This window comes from Phaenicophaeus curvirostris, chromosome 5, assembly GCF_032191515.1.
Source record: "Phaenicophaeus curvirostris isolate KB17595 chromosome 5, BPBGC_Pcur_1.0, whole genome shotgun sequence".
Lineage (NCBI taxonomy): Eukaryota > Metazoa > Chordata > Aves > Cuculiformes > Cuculidae > Phaenicophaeus > Phaenicophaeus curvirostris.
In genome coordinates, this window is record NC_091396.1 from 46,816,823 (window position 1) to 46,831,005 (window position 14,183).

General features: G+C 37.8%; 1 protein-coding gene across 32 annotated transcripts in view; it reads left to right on the forward strand.

Moving 5' to 3' along the window:
• NRXN3 (neurexin 3) overlaps positions 1-14,183 on the forward strand; it is a 960,997-nt gene that overhangs the window by 814,402 nt on the left and 132,412 nt on the right. For all 32 annotated transcript variants that reach the window (XR_011337550.1, XR_011337551.1, XM_069858542.1 and 29 more), the window contains one exon: positions 6,981-7,152. Coding sequence is in view for 30 of the 32 variants with exons in the window: in XM_069858542.1 (XP_069714643.1) it covers positions 6,981-7,152 (172 nt within the window). In the remaining 2 variants the exon portion in view is untranslated. The remainder of the gene's footprint in view (positions 1-6,980; positions 7,153-14,183) is intronic.

Below are 14,183 nucleotides of genomic sequence, written 5' to 3' on the forward strand. Positions count from 1 at the left end.
AGCTTCAGTGTTCCACTGCTTTATAAAATGAATAAGAATTGGTAAGAACCTTTGAGAAAATTTTTACTTGATCGCAGTCTTACAAGTCATTTTTAGAAGCAAGATGCTAGACGATTTTTCAATATAGGAGGTAAAAGTTAAAAGAAATTGTTGGGATCTGCTTTTAAGGAACTGCTGAGCAGGAGGTTACATTCATGTTGTTATGTTCAATGGCTCTTGATTGACTTTCCTCCTATGAACTTTTCTGTTTTCAAATGCATCTTAGGCATCCAAAACATGCTGTGATACTGAGTTCTACAATTCAGTCATGTACTGTCTCAAAATATTTTTTTATGCATAACCTTTATTACCAAATTATTTTTTACATATTTATAGTTCTGTGAGTTATGAATCAAATAGCTGAATCATCTCTATTTTTTAATGATTTTATATATGCAGTTTCAAGTGTAGTACTTTCTTGAACCTTTTTTAACTCCTCTTATTCTTTTTATGACAGCCTGGACAGATTTGTGTATTTTGTTCAAGAATTAAAGTCAAGGGTGCACCATTTACTTATAACACAGATTTTCCTTTCTTACACTCTTCTTTTTTGTTACAATTCTTGACATTCCACTTGCCTATTTGACCATGTTCAACACTGAGCCAGTCTCATCAAAGAAGCAACTGCAATGACTCTGAGACTTCTTTACTTAGCTATAAACATTCAAATCACAAATATGTGTTGTTCTAAAATATATCTTACAGTTCAACAAAGAATCCATTCACACAAGATATCTGGCCTCATATAAAATTTTAGAGCAGACTGGATTATAACAGTCCTTTTTTAGCCTTATAAATTATGTATCTTTAAGAACTGCTTCTTTTAAAAACCATGGTCCTGAAGGGTAATAATTTCTATTTATTTTGTCCTGTGTATGTATTATTCTCTCTGATAAATAGGCTTGTAACTGACTTTAGTAGATCTGGCTCAGCACTGTAAAGAAGCAGTAACAAACAGGATGTAGCAAGAAACAGCCTACTGCTCCTTCTAATAGCTATCAAAAATCAGCCAAAGTTAGTTGGCCTATATACTTCCTTTCACCTTAATAACAATTTTTTTCTTGTTTCAAGATAACTGTGAAGTGTAGGAACACTGATTAAAAGCTTCCAAATCAAGTGAGCTTCAGTGCCTGTTTAGCAACATTTGCTGCCTTTGCTTTTGTTGGTTATTATATTGGCCAGGGTGGCTGTACTGGTTCTTGAGCATACCTTCCCTGCCGTCGTTATGTGGATAAAGGAAGACTTCATCCAGTAAGTTTTTCCTTTACCAACTCTAGAGTTTTGTATATACTGAATTTTGATTTCAGATTTACCTCCAAGTGGAATTAAAAATTATATTAAATATGACCAGTGTCATAGAAGTCACTGCCTTTTACTCTGTGCTGAATACAGCTTATAATAGTTCCCCTTCTTAAATCCATTAATATAGATATCCTGGAACGGCCTGTCCAGCCATGCGTTTAGTTCTGGTTGCAGCTCAGAAGTGTCCTCAAAGCACAATGCTCGTTTTCACACTCTTTCTAATTAGTAAAGAACTTTCTGAGTTTCTGCTTATAGTGAAAGTTCACATAAAATGATTTGATGTTGTAGTAATTAGTGAATGTCCTTTGTGGAGTATACATCTATACTTTAGTTCTCCTGGATGCATTACTACATTTAGCACTGTCCCCCCCAAACCACAGAAGTGAGCAATCTAACAGCTAGAGTAATATCCAGAAATTTTATGCAAAGCAAAAAAAAGAAAAATAACAACCCTACCAGATAAACAACAAACTCCAAGAAAAATCAAAGAAATACCTAAAGAGAAAAGTGGGGAAAAAAAATCCAGAGAGGGAGAAATAAAAGTTCAATCTCTCTTTAAGAACACAGACTGCAAGTCTGAAGAGCCTACGTGTTATAGAAGGAAGCTATTCTATGAAAAGCAGTGCTTGAGGTTATAAGAAAACAAAGCAATTTTCCTGAATTTGGAGGGTGGCAGAGTTGAAATATTATGTGTGTGGCATTTGTGGGGGAAAAAAAGAAAGAAAATTTTGCAAAACCTTCCTACAGTGCAAAATGGCTTCTTGTATTGCTAAAAAAAATTACATCACTTTCAAATGAGAGCAGCAAAATGATCAGTGATCTTCAGGAAGTAGTAACTAGGAATATTGTCTGCCAGGTTTGGGCTCATGTCTAGTCATGCTGGAACCAGCCAGGGCAAGGGGAGTAGGCAGTCTGCACAGCAGTGACTATTAAAAAGTGATGAAGTAAAATGAGCGTGAGAAAACACACTTATCCTGGGATTCTAGTTGGATTTCAGTTATGTTTTATAAATTTTTTTTTTCCTTTTACATTTAGTTTCAGAAAAATAAACAAAATAATATAAATATACCAGGATAAACACTGCTTCCACTTGCATCAGTAGGAATTGAGTTTCTTCAACAGAATTATTATTGATTCATATTGTTACAGCTAAGATTAGGATTTGTCCTGTTGCCTGGGGTTCTCTCTCTTGTTTGCTTGTTTGGTTTTTCTTTTAAATTAAATGCTTTCTGCACACAGGGAACAGCTATATACTTTCAGTCTGAATTATTTGAATTTTAGATTAAGAAAAAGAAGACCCAAAGTTAAAACCCTTGTCAGAGCACACAGTGCATGTGGCTGTTCACATATGTCCTCTCTAACACACTCCAGCTGCTCATCTTACAAAATCACTGCTACCCCCATTTGACTGTCTTTCCCCCGATCTGCTACAGAAAGACAGATGCCTTTACCATGTAAAGACACATCACAGACAAAACAAAGGCCTTATAATTTGCATGCAGACAGGCTCTAGTTCTCCTTGGGTAGAGAGAAACAAGAGGAAAAACATACCTGCAAAAACACTAGACCTCAGAAATGTTCCTGAGGTCCCTTCAGAGGAGACAAACAGCTTCGGAGAGGAGTTGAAAGCAGAAGCTAAGAAAACCTCAAGACCTGGCCTCTTGCATTTTTGTCAGTCTCAGGGCTGAAAGGGTTGGGATTGTCAGGGTATGATCAATGTTCAAGTAAAATGTATCTGTATTTACAAGGCTTGCAGATCTTGGAAAGATATGTGACTATCGCCTCTCTGTCACAGATGAAAAATCTCTTTTACAGAAAGGTAAAAGAAAAAGTTGCCCAAAGTTAAATAATGCTTAAGGGCAAGCAATAGATTGCAGAACTTCTGATTCAGGCTCTAGATTAGAACCTATATTATTTAGTAACAGTCAAAATACTTTGGTAACAGTGCATACAACAAGAAACTCTTGCCAGGAGCCTATGGAAGGATTTGGTATAGGATTGAGAGGTCAAGGTGAGGCCTTGTACATTCTTTTTACTACTTAGCTGGGTTTTGTTCTTATATCTACAACCATTTCATTATGTAATCACTATTATTAGCCTGAAGTCCTGCAGACATTATGGCATAAGTTTATCTTCAGAAGGATTTTAAGTGAGGAAATAATAATGTGGCTTTGAGGGCAGCAATTTTATAAGACAAATCAGTAAAAGATAAATTCTTGAGTAACTTGAAAAATCCTTTTTGGCACAGTGGCTTTAAATAAAGGAAAGGTAAAATACAGATTGAATGCCGAGTTCACTTCATTATTTATAAATAAATTTGTTCTCAGTTTTCAAGTTATAGTGCCAGCACTTGATGTCACTTGGAGGTTTCAAAAACATTAGTTCATGGTCACCTTTTTGTGCAAAGTGTTTGGGACAGCCCAGTGAATGCTGACACAGAGAGGAAAAAATGCACACTGTTAAAATTCTCCTGAGCCCTTTTACAACATACAACTTATATACTCTATGCGATCTTGTGTTCTGCTATTCCCTTGCTCTATGGTTAGGAATTCTTTTCTCTAACTACAAAATAAATGTTACAGATAGGGGCTTAAAGGTAAATCTTTCTTCATCACGTAACTTACTGGTCCAGTTAACACCTGTGTTTGATAACATAGAAAGAAAATCTACTAGCTGAATGTATGGGTAAAGGAATGAAAGGTCACGTCCACCATGAAGTGTTGAAGTTTAACAGTAAAGCTTGTCTTTCAGATATAGAGGGAAAGTAGGTCTTCGTAAAAGCTGGTTTTAATGAGGTGTTGTAGTGTAGGAAACTGGAATTGAAGAGATCTTGAAAATAAATCCTGGATTTGCCCCATGTGTCCATGGTCACTGTTCTTTGCTGTAGGATTTTCTTTCTGGTCTGCTTTTGCTGGTTTTTTTTCCTGACAGAAATGCATAAACTAATATTTTTTTTTTGTGCCTGTCTGGTGGTGCCCTAGAGATAAAAAAATATCATGAATAAACTATATCTTGAAGTTTGTGTGTGCAGTTTAGTTTCAATAGCTTTGCTTTCAGACTATTGTGTTATATCCTGTTTTATCCTGTTAACTGGAACAGAACCACTTTCATGACCAGCTCCTACTAATAAGTCAAATAAGACTATCGAAATCTGGCACAAAGTTGTGCTTCTGCAAAACTTGTGTTAAAGAGTTACAGGATCTCTGTCCAAGGGGAGGATGTAGATCAGAAACATCTTCTCCTTCCATGGGAGAGATTAATTAACTTCCCACCATTCCTTTCTTCACATGCAATTTTTTATTTCTGCCTTGTTAAGCTTGTAGGGCTTGAAGAGGCACAGCTTTTCATCTTATCTGCTCATGCTATGCCCTCACCAAGGTGGACTCCTCACAATCTGGCCACAGTTTGCAAAGGAAGATTGATGTATTGATGGAGATTGAAAAGCTGTTTAAGAAATTGGCTGGGAGGTTAATTATAAGGCAGCACCTCAAAAAAACACACAGCATCAGTATCCAGGTTACCTGGTCAGCAGACATTGTTTGAGTCTTCGACAAAAATCATATTTTTGCCTTTGCAGGCAACCACAATAAACTAAAAACTAAAACACTAAAATGGTGTTGGGAGATAACTTCCTCCATATATCAATGAAGTGATAAAGCTGTGCCAGCAATGGTTTTACCTGAAATAAATGTCTGTTTACTAAAAAGTCCGTTATTTTTGTGGTAGCATAAGAGAAGAAAAGTTGGTTGTTTCAAATGTTATCTGAATTCACACATCTGCTTGGAGCAGCAATCCACTTACCCCTTGTAACAATGAAAAAAGATTATTAATATCTTGAAAAGAAGTCCATCCAAAGCATCAGAGTGTGAACACACATGAGACTGTTGCTATCCAGCATACATTTAACAAAGTCTAAAATTTACCATTATAATGAGATACCAGGGTGCTGAACTACAAGAAGTCAAAGCACAGTCTGAATTTTTAACGACCTTTTCAGCTATAGGACTGTCTGTATTCCTTTCTTAATAGCAGTGTTGTAGTCTGAGGACTAGGGATGATTGTGCTAGGAAAAAAAAAATCTTAAAAAAGGAAAGGTATTGAAGATAGCAGATACTGGAACATGTACAAAAAAGGGCAGTTAACCTGGTGAAGGGTCTAGAAACAAGTCTTATGAGAAGTGGTTGAGGGAACTGGGTTTGTTTAGTTTGGAGAAAAGGAGATTAAGGGGGAGACTTTATCACTCTCTACAGCTACCTAAAGGGAGGTTGTAGCAAGGTGAGTTTTGACTTCTTTTCCCAAGCAAGAGGGGATAGGACAAGAGGAAATACCCTCAAATTGCAGCAGGGTAGGTTTAGATTGGGTATTAGGAAAAAATTCTTCACTGAAAGGGATTTCAAGCACTGGAGCAGGCTGCCCAGGGAAGCAGTAAAGTCATCATCCCTGGAGGTATTTAAAAAATATGTAGATGTGGTGCATAGGGGCATAATTTAGTGTTGGACTTGGCAGTGCTAGATTTACAGTTGGATTTGATGATCTTAAAGGTCTTTTCCAACCTAAATGATTCTATGGTTCTATATGAGGACCTTGGGAAAAGGAATATGTGATGAGTATTTTGGTATAAGTAAACCTTGAAATGTTTGCTAAATGGTAAAGCAGGAGTCAGGAGTCAGGAAAGGCCTCTGTGGGAAACTGGAAGACATGAGGGTTTTAAGGAGAAGATCCATGGATGCCAGGAGACAGGAATAAATCCAGGAGATGTGTATCTTAAATACAAGAGGAGAGGTATCTTTCTTATTGCTGAGATTTGCTAGCATGGATGTTGAGAAGTTAGTCAGGGTAACAGCCCTGCAGGAAGCAGTCCTCTGCCCACCAAGCAGATAATAAGATAATATTAAGGGAAGGTAATAACAGTAAAAGGAATTGTCTCTTGCCCCTTTAGTATACCTCAGTCTTGCTTCAAAGAGGCTATTTTTGGATGCGATATGGCTGTCTACTCTTTGTTGTTTCTTTCCTGATTTTTCTATTGAGACAGTTAACAAAGCTATTGCCAATTTTATAGTATGGATGGGTAGCAAATGTATTGGTTTCCTATATGATACTCTGCATGAGATCCAAAGCTGTGCAGTACACCTAATTTGCCTTTATAAAACATTGTCACCAGCATACTTTGCCTCTCCTTGTTGGGGACCTGAAGATGCGTTACTGTTAATTGTATATTGTACAGTGATAGGAATTTCTGGCACTGTTTAAATCACTAGTGTTAAGTGGCTGTGTTTCAGATGACAATTGAACGAGACTGGTAATAAACAGTAGAGATGTTGCTCAAATAACTATTCATATTTCCTGGTTCATTTGTTGTTGGGGTTTTTTCCTGATTTCTCACCTGCCTTCTTTAAAGTTTTAAGGGAACAAATGCTTGGCTATGTTCATGTGAGTGCTGTAAAGAAGAGAGCAAAAGACAATATTTATGTTGCAGCAGAGCAAATGAAGTGTGTCCTGACAAAGCTCAAAATGGTGTTTCTGTGTATTCTTCAGTGCCATCTACTGGCACAATTACCCATTAGAGATTTATAGGCCAAGAACATTCACCTAATAGGCCACAATTTGCAAACATTTGTTTCTTTTTTCTTTTATTTTAGGAGCAAGGCAAGATTGGTGTAGTCTTTAATATTGGCACAGTGGATATATCTATTAAAGAGGAAAGCACACCTGTAAATGATGGCAAATACCATGTGGTACGCTTTACCAGGAACGGTGGCAATGCCACGCTTCAGGTTGACAGCTGGCCAGTGAATGAACACTACCCAACAGGTATATACTTATTTCTCTTTGTTTATCTCTTTCAGTATATCTATACCTACACACTAATGTTTAATAACAACTAGATACTAGATAAATTTTTGTTGCTTCATCTCAACAATAAATTTACCAGCCTGGTGCTACATATTCTGTCTGTTGGAAAACAGTTAATGGTCCTGTACACTGAAAGAATAAGCATGGCAACTGTATGGTATGATGAACGTACATCCAGCTATTTCAGAGGTCTCTCAGTGAATCCTGTTTCTGCGGAGTTACAAACTGATTTGACAACAAACCTGGTCTTGCTACTTGTGATATTTTCTAATTATTTAAGGGACAAAAGTTTTGAACAGAACTTGCAAAAAGGAGAGGTGACTCTAGCTGTACTTAAGATGCTGTCTATATAGATATAGAACTTAAGTATAAGGAATGTAAAAGATTAAGTTGCAAGTATTTGAAGAGACCTTCTATTTGCCTCATAATTTTTCATCATCGGGATTTCACTCTCTCTTTTAGGTCTCCAGATATAAAGGTTGACATATAATCCAGCCAAAACTGTAAACTCTTAGTTGACTTCAGGTCAAAGTGCAGTGGAACAATTAATCTCTTTGGAAATCATCACCTAAATCCACCAGGAATAGTGAAAAACTGGCACTTGAGTCATTGTCCCATATTTTATCCTACCACTAGCAAATCACACCCTTGTGATACTATGTGTCACAGTGCTAAAAGGTCAGACTCACTCCCAGTGAAAAACAGATTGCCATATGTAATGCTGCTGGTGCATAAGAGTAGCACAAAAGAATTCCAAGGTTAACCGCATTCTTATTAACACGTTGTTGTCTGAGATCAAGCTATGATCTTCTTTTTTGTTTTCAGTATTAAGTCTAAGCAACTTCCAGTTTTTCCTTTCTAGGGGATACATAACTGACCCAGGACAGAAGGAAGAATTCTGTGATAAATATAAAACAATTTACTGCTTGTATGCAAGTTGCCCATAAGCTATTTAACCTCATATTATGAGAAAAATCCTATTTGTTATGTAATGGGTATAAATTGCTCCTAGGGAGATTACGTTTGGATTCCAGAAGATAATTTTTCACTATAAGAACTGTTAAAGATTGGAATAATCTTCCCAGGAAAGTGGTACATTCCTCTACATTTGACACCTTTAAGGCTCTGCTTGACAGAGTGCTGGGCCATCTCATTTAAACTATGTATCACCTAAAAAGGTTGGACTACATGATCCTTGAGGACCATTCCAACCTCGCTTTCTACAATTCTATAATTTCATCTCTTCCACTCACTCAGAAAGTGCACTAGGAAGTTTTTAATGTGAGTGATCTATCCTGTGGTGCTCTGTACCACATATTCAGCACAATACTTTGTCAGTGTTCTGATGATGTATATGCCAAAAGTACATTTTAATAATTGGCCTTATTTCTATGAACTAATTGCTTTCAAAGAATGCCATGACAGACATGCTGAGTTAGACTCTATGTTCGCTATCCATTGGTTAGAGAGGGAAGAGTGGCTAGGAAAGGCCCAGAATGAGCATCTTTCTTCTGCTCATTTCATCAATTATTTTGTGGTAAAATACCTCTGATCCAGTTGGCAGCCAATTATAGTCAGTAAAAACCCCATGAATAAATTTTCTGCTTATATTACTTGCTGTAGTAAGTCCCTGGTGTAAAGAAAAAAAATATTCAGCTCATTGCTTTACAGATTTTTTTAAAAGGGAAAATAAATCACAATCAGAGACTACCTCAGTACTCTCTGCTTCTGTCTTGGCTAAAGATATTCCTGTGTTTTTATTAGAAGTTGTATGTTTTTATAGAATCAACATTAATCTTATGTTCTGGGCTAGTATTGAGTTTATGTCATTGTACCCCAAGGGAAAAGGACACCTTTATATTCCAGATACCTTTTCCTTTCCATGCATCTGTTTCAATCTGGCTGTTTGTACATGAACATGATGAAGTTTTCAGCCTGTCCTTGTAAAAATAGGCTTATGGGATCAGACTTTATGTGTGTGCATGTGTCTCCTTTATTTTTTTCCAGTTTCTTTCAAGTAGAATTTTTAAAAGGGACAAAAGTGAGGAAAAAAAAATATACATCCTTCATGGATAGGGAAAATAACTAAGTGAGGAGGGCAATATTCCAGCCCTCCAAGAGGCTGTGGCTTAATCTTAATTCATGTTAAATTCCAGAATATCCATATAATAAAGAGGCATTATGAATGCCTCAGGAAAAGCTTCAATAAGAGATGCCAGCAACTACAGGAAACTAATCCTTATTAGTCCCATTTTCTGGGCAATTAATGGTTTAAAAGAAGACCAAACGGGAGCTTTTGAAATGAATAATTTATTTTCTTTCACAGACCAGAGTTACACTAGTGTTTCATGTACTGAGTGCAAGATCAAAGTGGTTTGCAGCAGAGTTTCAGCTCTGTGGGAAGCTTTGTGTTTGGGTTGACCCAGGATAATCCAGCATGTTTCAGCTGGAGATTGCTGAAACTGCAATTTGTATCAAACTTGTGTAATAATAGCTACGGAATTCTGTATTTTATGCATAGGAACACTTAAATTCTGGAAACATACTTATTGGTAGTGTTTGAAAACCATCATATTTGTAGCATGTGCATGTTTGGGTACTCTGTGCTGTCTGTAATACGAAAAATTTCACGTGCACTTGATTTTCTGCACAGTGCTGCAGCCTAATATTTGCAAATTTTATAAACTAGCTAAAGTATCTTCCTCATCATCACATGTGGTGCAATCTTCAGGCAGTAGGGCTGCATTCTAAATGGCATTTCCATGTTCCTGTGTGAATTTTATTACCTGAGGAAGGATTATACGTTAGACTCATAATTACTTGCTCAATGAAAAATACAAATAAAAGTGGGATGTTCATTAAATAAGCAAAGAGAGAGAATATTGGCTTTCCTTAAAACACTGTCTTCAGTTAAATTGAAATTTAATGAAACTAGCCCAATGGGACTGAAATACTCCAAATTTTTGCAACTTCATATAAAAGACAAGGAAGTGGAAGGAAAACAGAAAACCAACAAACTTACAATTCAGGCACTGACTTTTTGGTTTTTATAGCATCCAATTCCATCTTAGTCATCTGCAATATGAGCTTTATGCTTTCTTTTGAGGAAAAGTCTTAAAAAGGAATGATAAAGGAAGGAATCAACTTGGAGCTCAGGTTGGCTAAGCTTTGGGACTGAAATACTTCCAATTATTAGGGATGGTCTCTCACTGTACCATTCCAACGCTGCCAGAGTTTCTCTTACTTGGCAGTAAGACACTGAACAGTAGCCCGGTACATGTATCTGAGATGAAGCTCCAGAAAACTGGGTGATGGCAAATAGCAGCGTTAGCACTGGGGAGCACAGGGGCTGCTATATGCAATTCAGTTGTTGTGTCATAGTTCAGCCAAAACCATTGAGACATTTTTTTGTTTATTTGCATTTGTTTTGCCCTTTCTCCTCTCCTAAGCACGCTATCAGGAGAAAGTATTTTTCCACAGGTTTTGCTGGTGGCCAATTCATTGTACGTGATTCACAGAGCTGGTCATCATAATGTGTTTCTCAGTCAGGGTGTATACCTCTTGCTGACATACAAATGAATTTCTCTGCTCTAAAGGGAAGATTTCCATGACTGCCTCTCTTTTGTTGTCTCATGTGCCTTCACTCTTTGGTGTACATTCCAGATAACAGGTTGTACATGGCCACTGTTATATTCTTGCTTTTCTATTCAGCTTTTTAGTGATGAAATTGGAGTAATTTTGGACCAAAAGTAGGTAAGATAGGAAAGCTAGTTCAGGAAGAGGAAGTATCTGATGTTTTTGTTTCAGGTTACGATAAAACTTATCAGGTTTGAGGCACTTTACAGTAGGGTACAAGGATTTAAATTAGGAATCCTGAGGTTGGGACGGGTTAAAAACAAATCCATCTTGACACATAACTGAGGTATCTCAGTCCCCTAAGTTTTCATTAATTCTTAGGAGATTTTCTCTCCACTGTCTTTGTTTGCAAACAAATTGTGTGTTGCCACGTTTGTAGTGTACATTGAAACAAGCCTGATATTCCTGTTCATTCATCCATGCCCTGACTGCATTTTCTGCCATAGAAAATGAAACAAAGAAAATGAAACAAAGCTAGGTGAAGAGAAGCTGTAAAGAAAGAATATCAGTGACACCAAAATAAAGTCTAATTGGACTAATGTTTGAAAGGATAGGATTAAAGGAAGGGAGGCAAGAGGTAGGAAGGAGTTGTCATTTAAAGAAATACATGATCTAGTAAGAGAACTGTAGCCTGAATTTTATTCATGCATATTAAAAATAAGAACTAGGACAGCATTAAACAAGTGGATCCTTATTGGAACTCATGAGTTCATCCACCCAACACAGATTTTATATTTTTCCCCTTTGTCATTCTCTTGAGTGATCTCTCAGCTTTCTTGTAGGAGTCCCTGCCCTTTCAAATAACATTCATTTGCAGTGCTGTTGGTATTGAATAAAAGAGAAAAGATCTCATCCTCTGTGCCCCTACGGCATTCTCTCTCTCAAGCACACGTTTTAGTTGAAGCTGGATTTTAGGAAAAGCTGGACAGTTAGCAGCAAAACTGCAGGGACTTGGTGACTGCTTTGGTATGTACTGTGACCTGACCTATAAAGCAAGAAGTTGAGTCTGAGACCTAATATCTCTGTGTTTAATTTCATTTGAACGGAATCCAGTTTGTGTTCCCTGAGAGCAATTCAGTATGTGAACCAAAGTGTAGCAAGTGGAGAAGGTTGGGAGGTACACCTTGGAGGCATGCTCCTGATTCAAGCCAAAATGCTGATGTAGATGGATCTTATGGTAGTATACAGCTGGATCTGGACAGAGGAGCTCCTTCTTTCATTACTCCTTCCCATACTCATGCTGATTAAATAGTCAAATTTCTGTTTTCTGCTCTCTCTCATTTCTGCTCAGGGGGATCACTTTATCAATGCCATTCACCATGTAACTGGCCCAGAGAAAAAAGCCGCATGGAAGCAGAAATGATCAGTCAAGAGAAAGGGAAAGATAAGATGACTTCTTTTATCAGTAAGGCTGGTTTATACCAGTTTAAGTCTTCATTGAACTACATCTTTAGTAGTCTATGTGAGGGGAAGTCATTCTTTGTAACTCACCATTGCTTGAAAAATAACACTTTGCAGAAGCACAAGTTAAAGTGATAGTCGTCTAGGTTGTCTTACCTACCTCAAATGCAACAGGCATGAAGTCTCTCTTGCTACAATATTTTTTTTTAATTTATTTGGTAAAACATCTGAAATTGATTGGTTAGTATCAGGCACGTTATGTGAGACAGGGAAGAAGGCTGGCTGAGTCCTGACTTGATTCCTTCAAGTCTTCCAGCAATCTAAAGTACTGAAGGAGCTAGCAGACGTTATGGCAGGACCCCTCTCAATCATCTACCAAAGGTCTTGTGAGTATAGGGATGTCTGTGCTGACTCAAAGTTAGCCAGGAAACTACATACTAGTTAGTCTAATCTCAGTTCATGAAAAAATTATGGAGAAGATTATACTGAGTACTACTGAAAAGCATTTAATAAGGCACAGTCAGCAAGGGAAAGTACTGCTTAACTCATGCAATATCCTTCTATGATAAGGTCGCTCACTTAGGGGATGAAGGACAGACGTCAGAAGTAGGTTCTTTGTATTTTAGTAAGGCTTTTGATACTGTCCCTTAAAGCATCCTTCTGGACAAGTTGTCCCCCTGTGGTATGAGCAGGTTCATGGTGCACTGCGTGAAGAACTGGCTGGAGGGCAGGGCTCGAAGGGTTATTGTGAATGGGGATACATCCGGCTGGTGCCCAGTCACCAACAGTGTTCCTTGGAGCTCAATTTTAGGGCCAGTTCTATTCCATATGTTTATCAGCTGTGTGGATGCAGAAGCTGAATGCACCATTAGCAAGTTTACTGATAATACCAAACTGGGGGTGCTGTTGACTCTTTTGAGGGACAAGAGGCCTGCAGAGGGATCTAGACAGATTGGAGCATTGGGCAGTCATTAATGACATGAAATTTAACAAGTCTAAATGCTGGATTCTGCACCTGGGATGGAGTAAAGCTGGACACAAGTATAAAATGGAAGAGGAGCGGCTGCAGATCAGCCATGCAGAAAGGGCTGCTGTCTGACAGCAGCTCAGTATGAGCCAGCAGTGTGTCCTGGCAGCCAAGAGGGGAAACTACATCCTGGGGTGCATCAAACACAGTAAAACCAGCCAGTAAAAAGAGAGGATTATCCCACTACATTTAATGTTGGCACAGCCTCACCAGAAGTACTATGCATAGTTCTGGGCCCCACAATTTATGAAAAATTTAAGTGAAAGTCCTAGAATGCATCTAGAGGAGGATAACAAAGCTGATGAAATGGCTGGAAGGTATCTCCTGTGGGAAGTGGCTAAGGTCTCAGAGTTTGTCCAGTTTGGAGAAAAGGAGGCTCTCTACGGCTTCCTGAGGAGGGGAGATGCTGATCTCCTGTCTCGATATCAGGATGCGAGGGAATAAGTCACAGCTGCACCAGGAGAAGTTTAAACTTGACACTAGGAAGCATTTCTTTACCAAGAGGGTAGTTAAACACTGGAAGAGCCTTCCTGGAGAAGTGGTCAACAGGCCTCTTGCCTGTCAGAGTTTAAGAGGTGTTTGGACAATGCTCTTAATAGTATGCTTTAACTTTTGGTCAGCCTAAAGTTTGGTTCTGTTCTAGTCTATTCTTCCCTGCTCTACTCTAGTCTACCTGATTTCTATAGTAATAGAGATTATTTATCAAAGGTTATAGTTTTACATTTAAGTGAAAGGTGCTGGGACATAAGCTCTGGAAAGAAAGTAGTGATTATCAGTTTTTCTAAAATTGCCTCTACCTTATAACCTCTCATCTTTGAGAAAATTTCCAAGAAGTTAGTCTCAGGACAGGTGAAATTGTGTACAGCATCTATATATTATAGATTTAATAGGTATTGTATGTCTCATCTCATCTGTTTTAACTGTA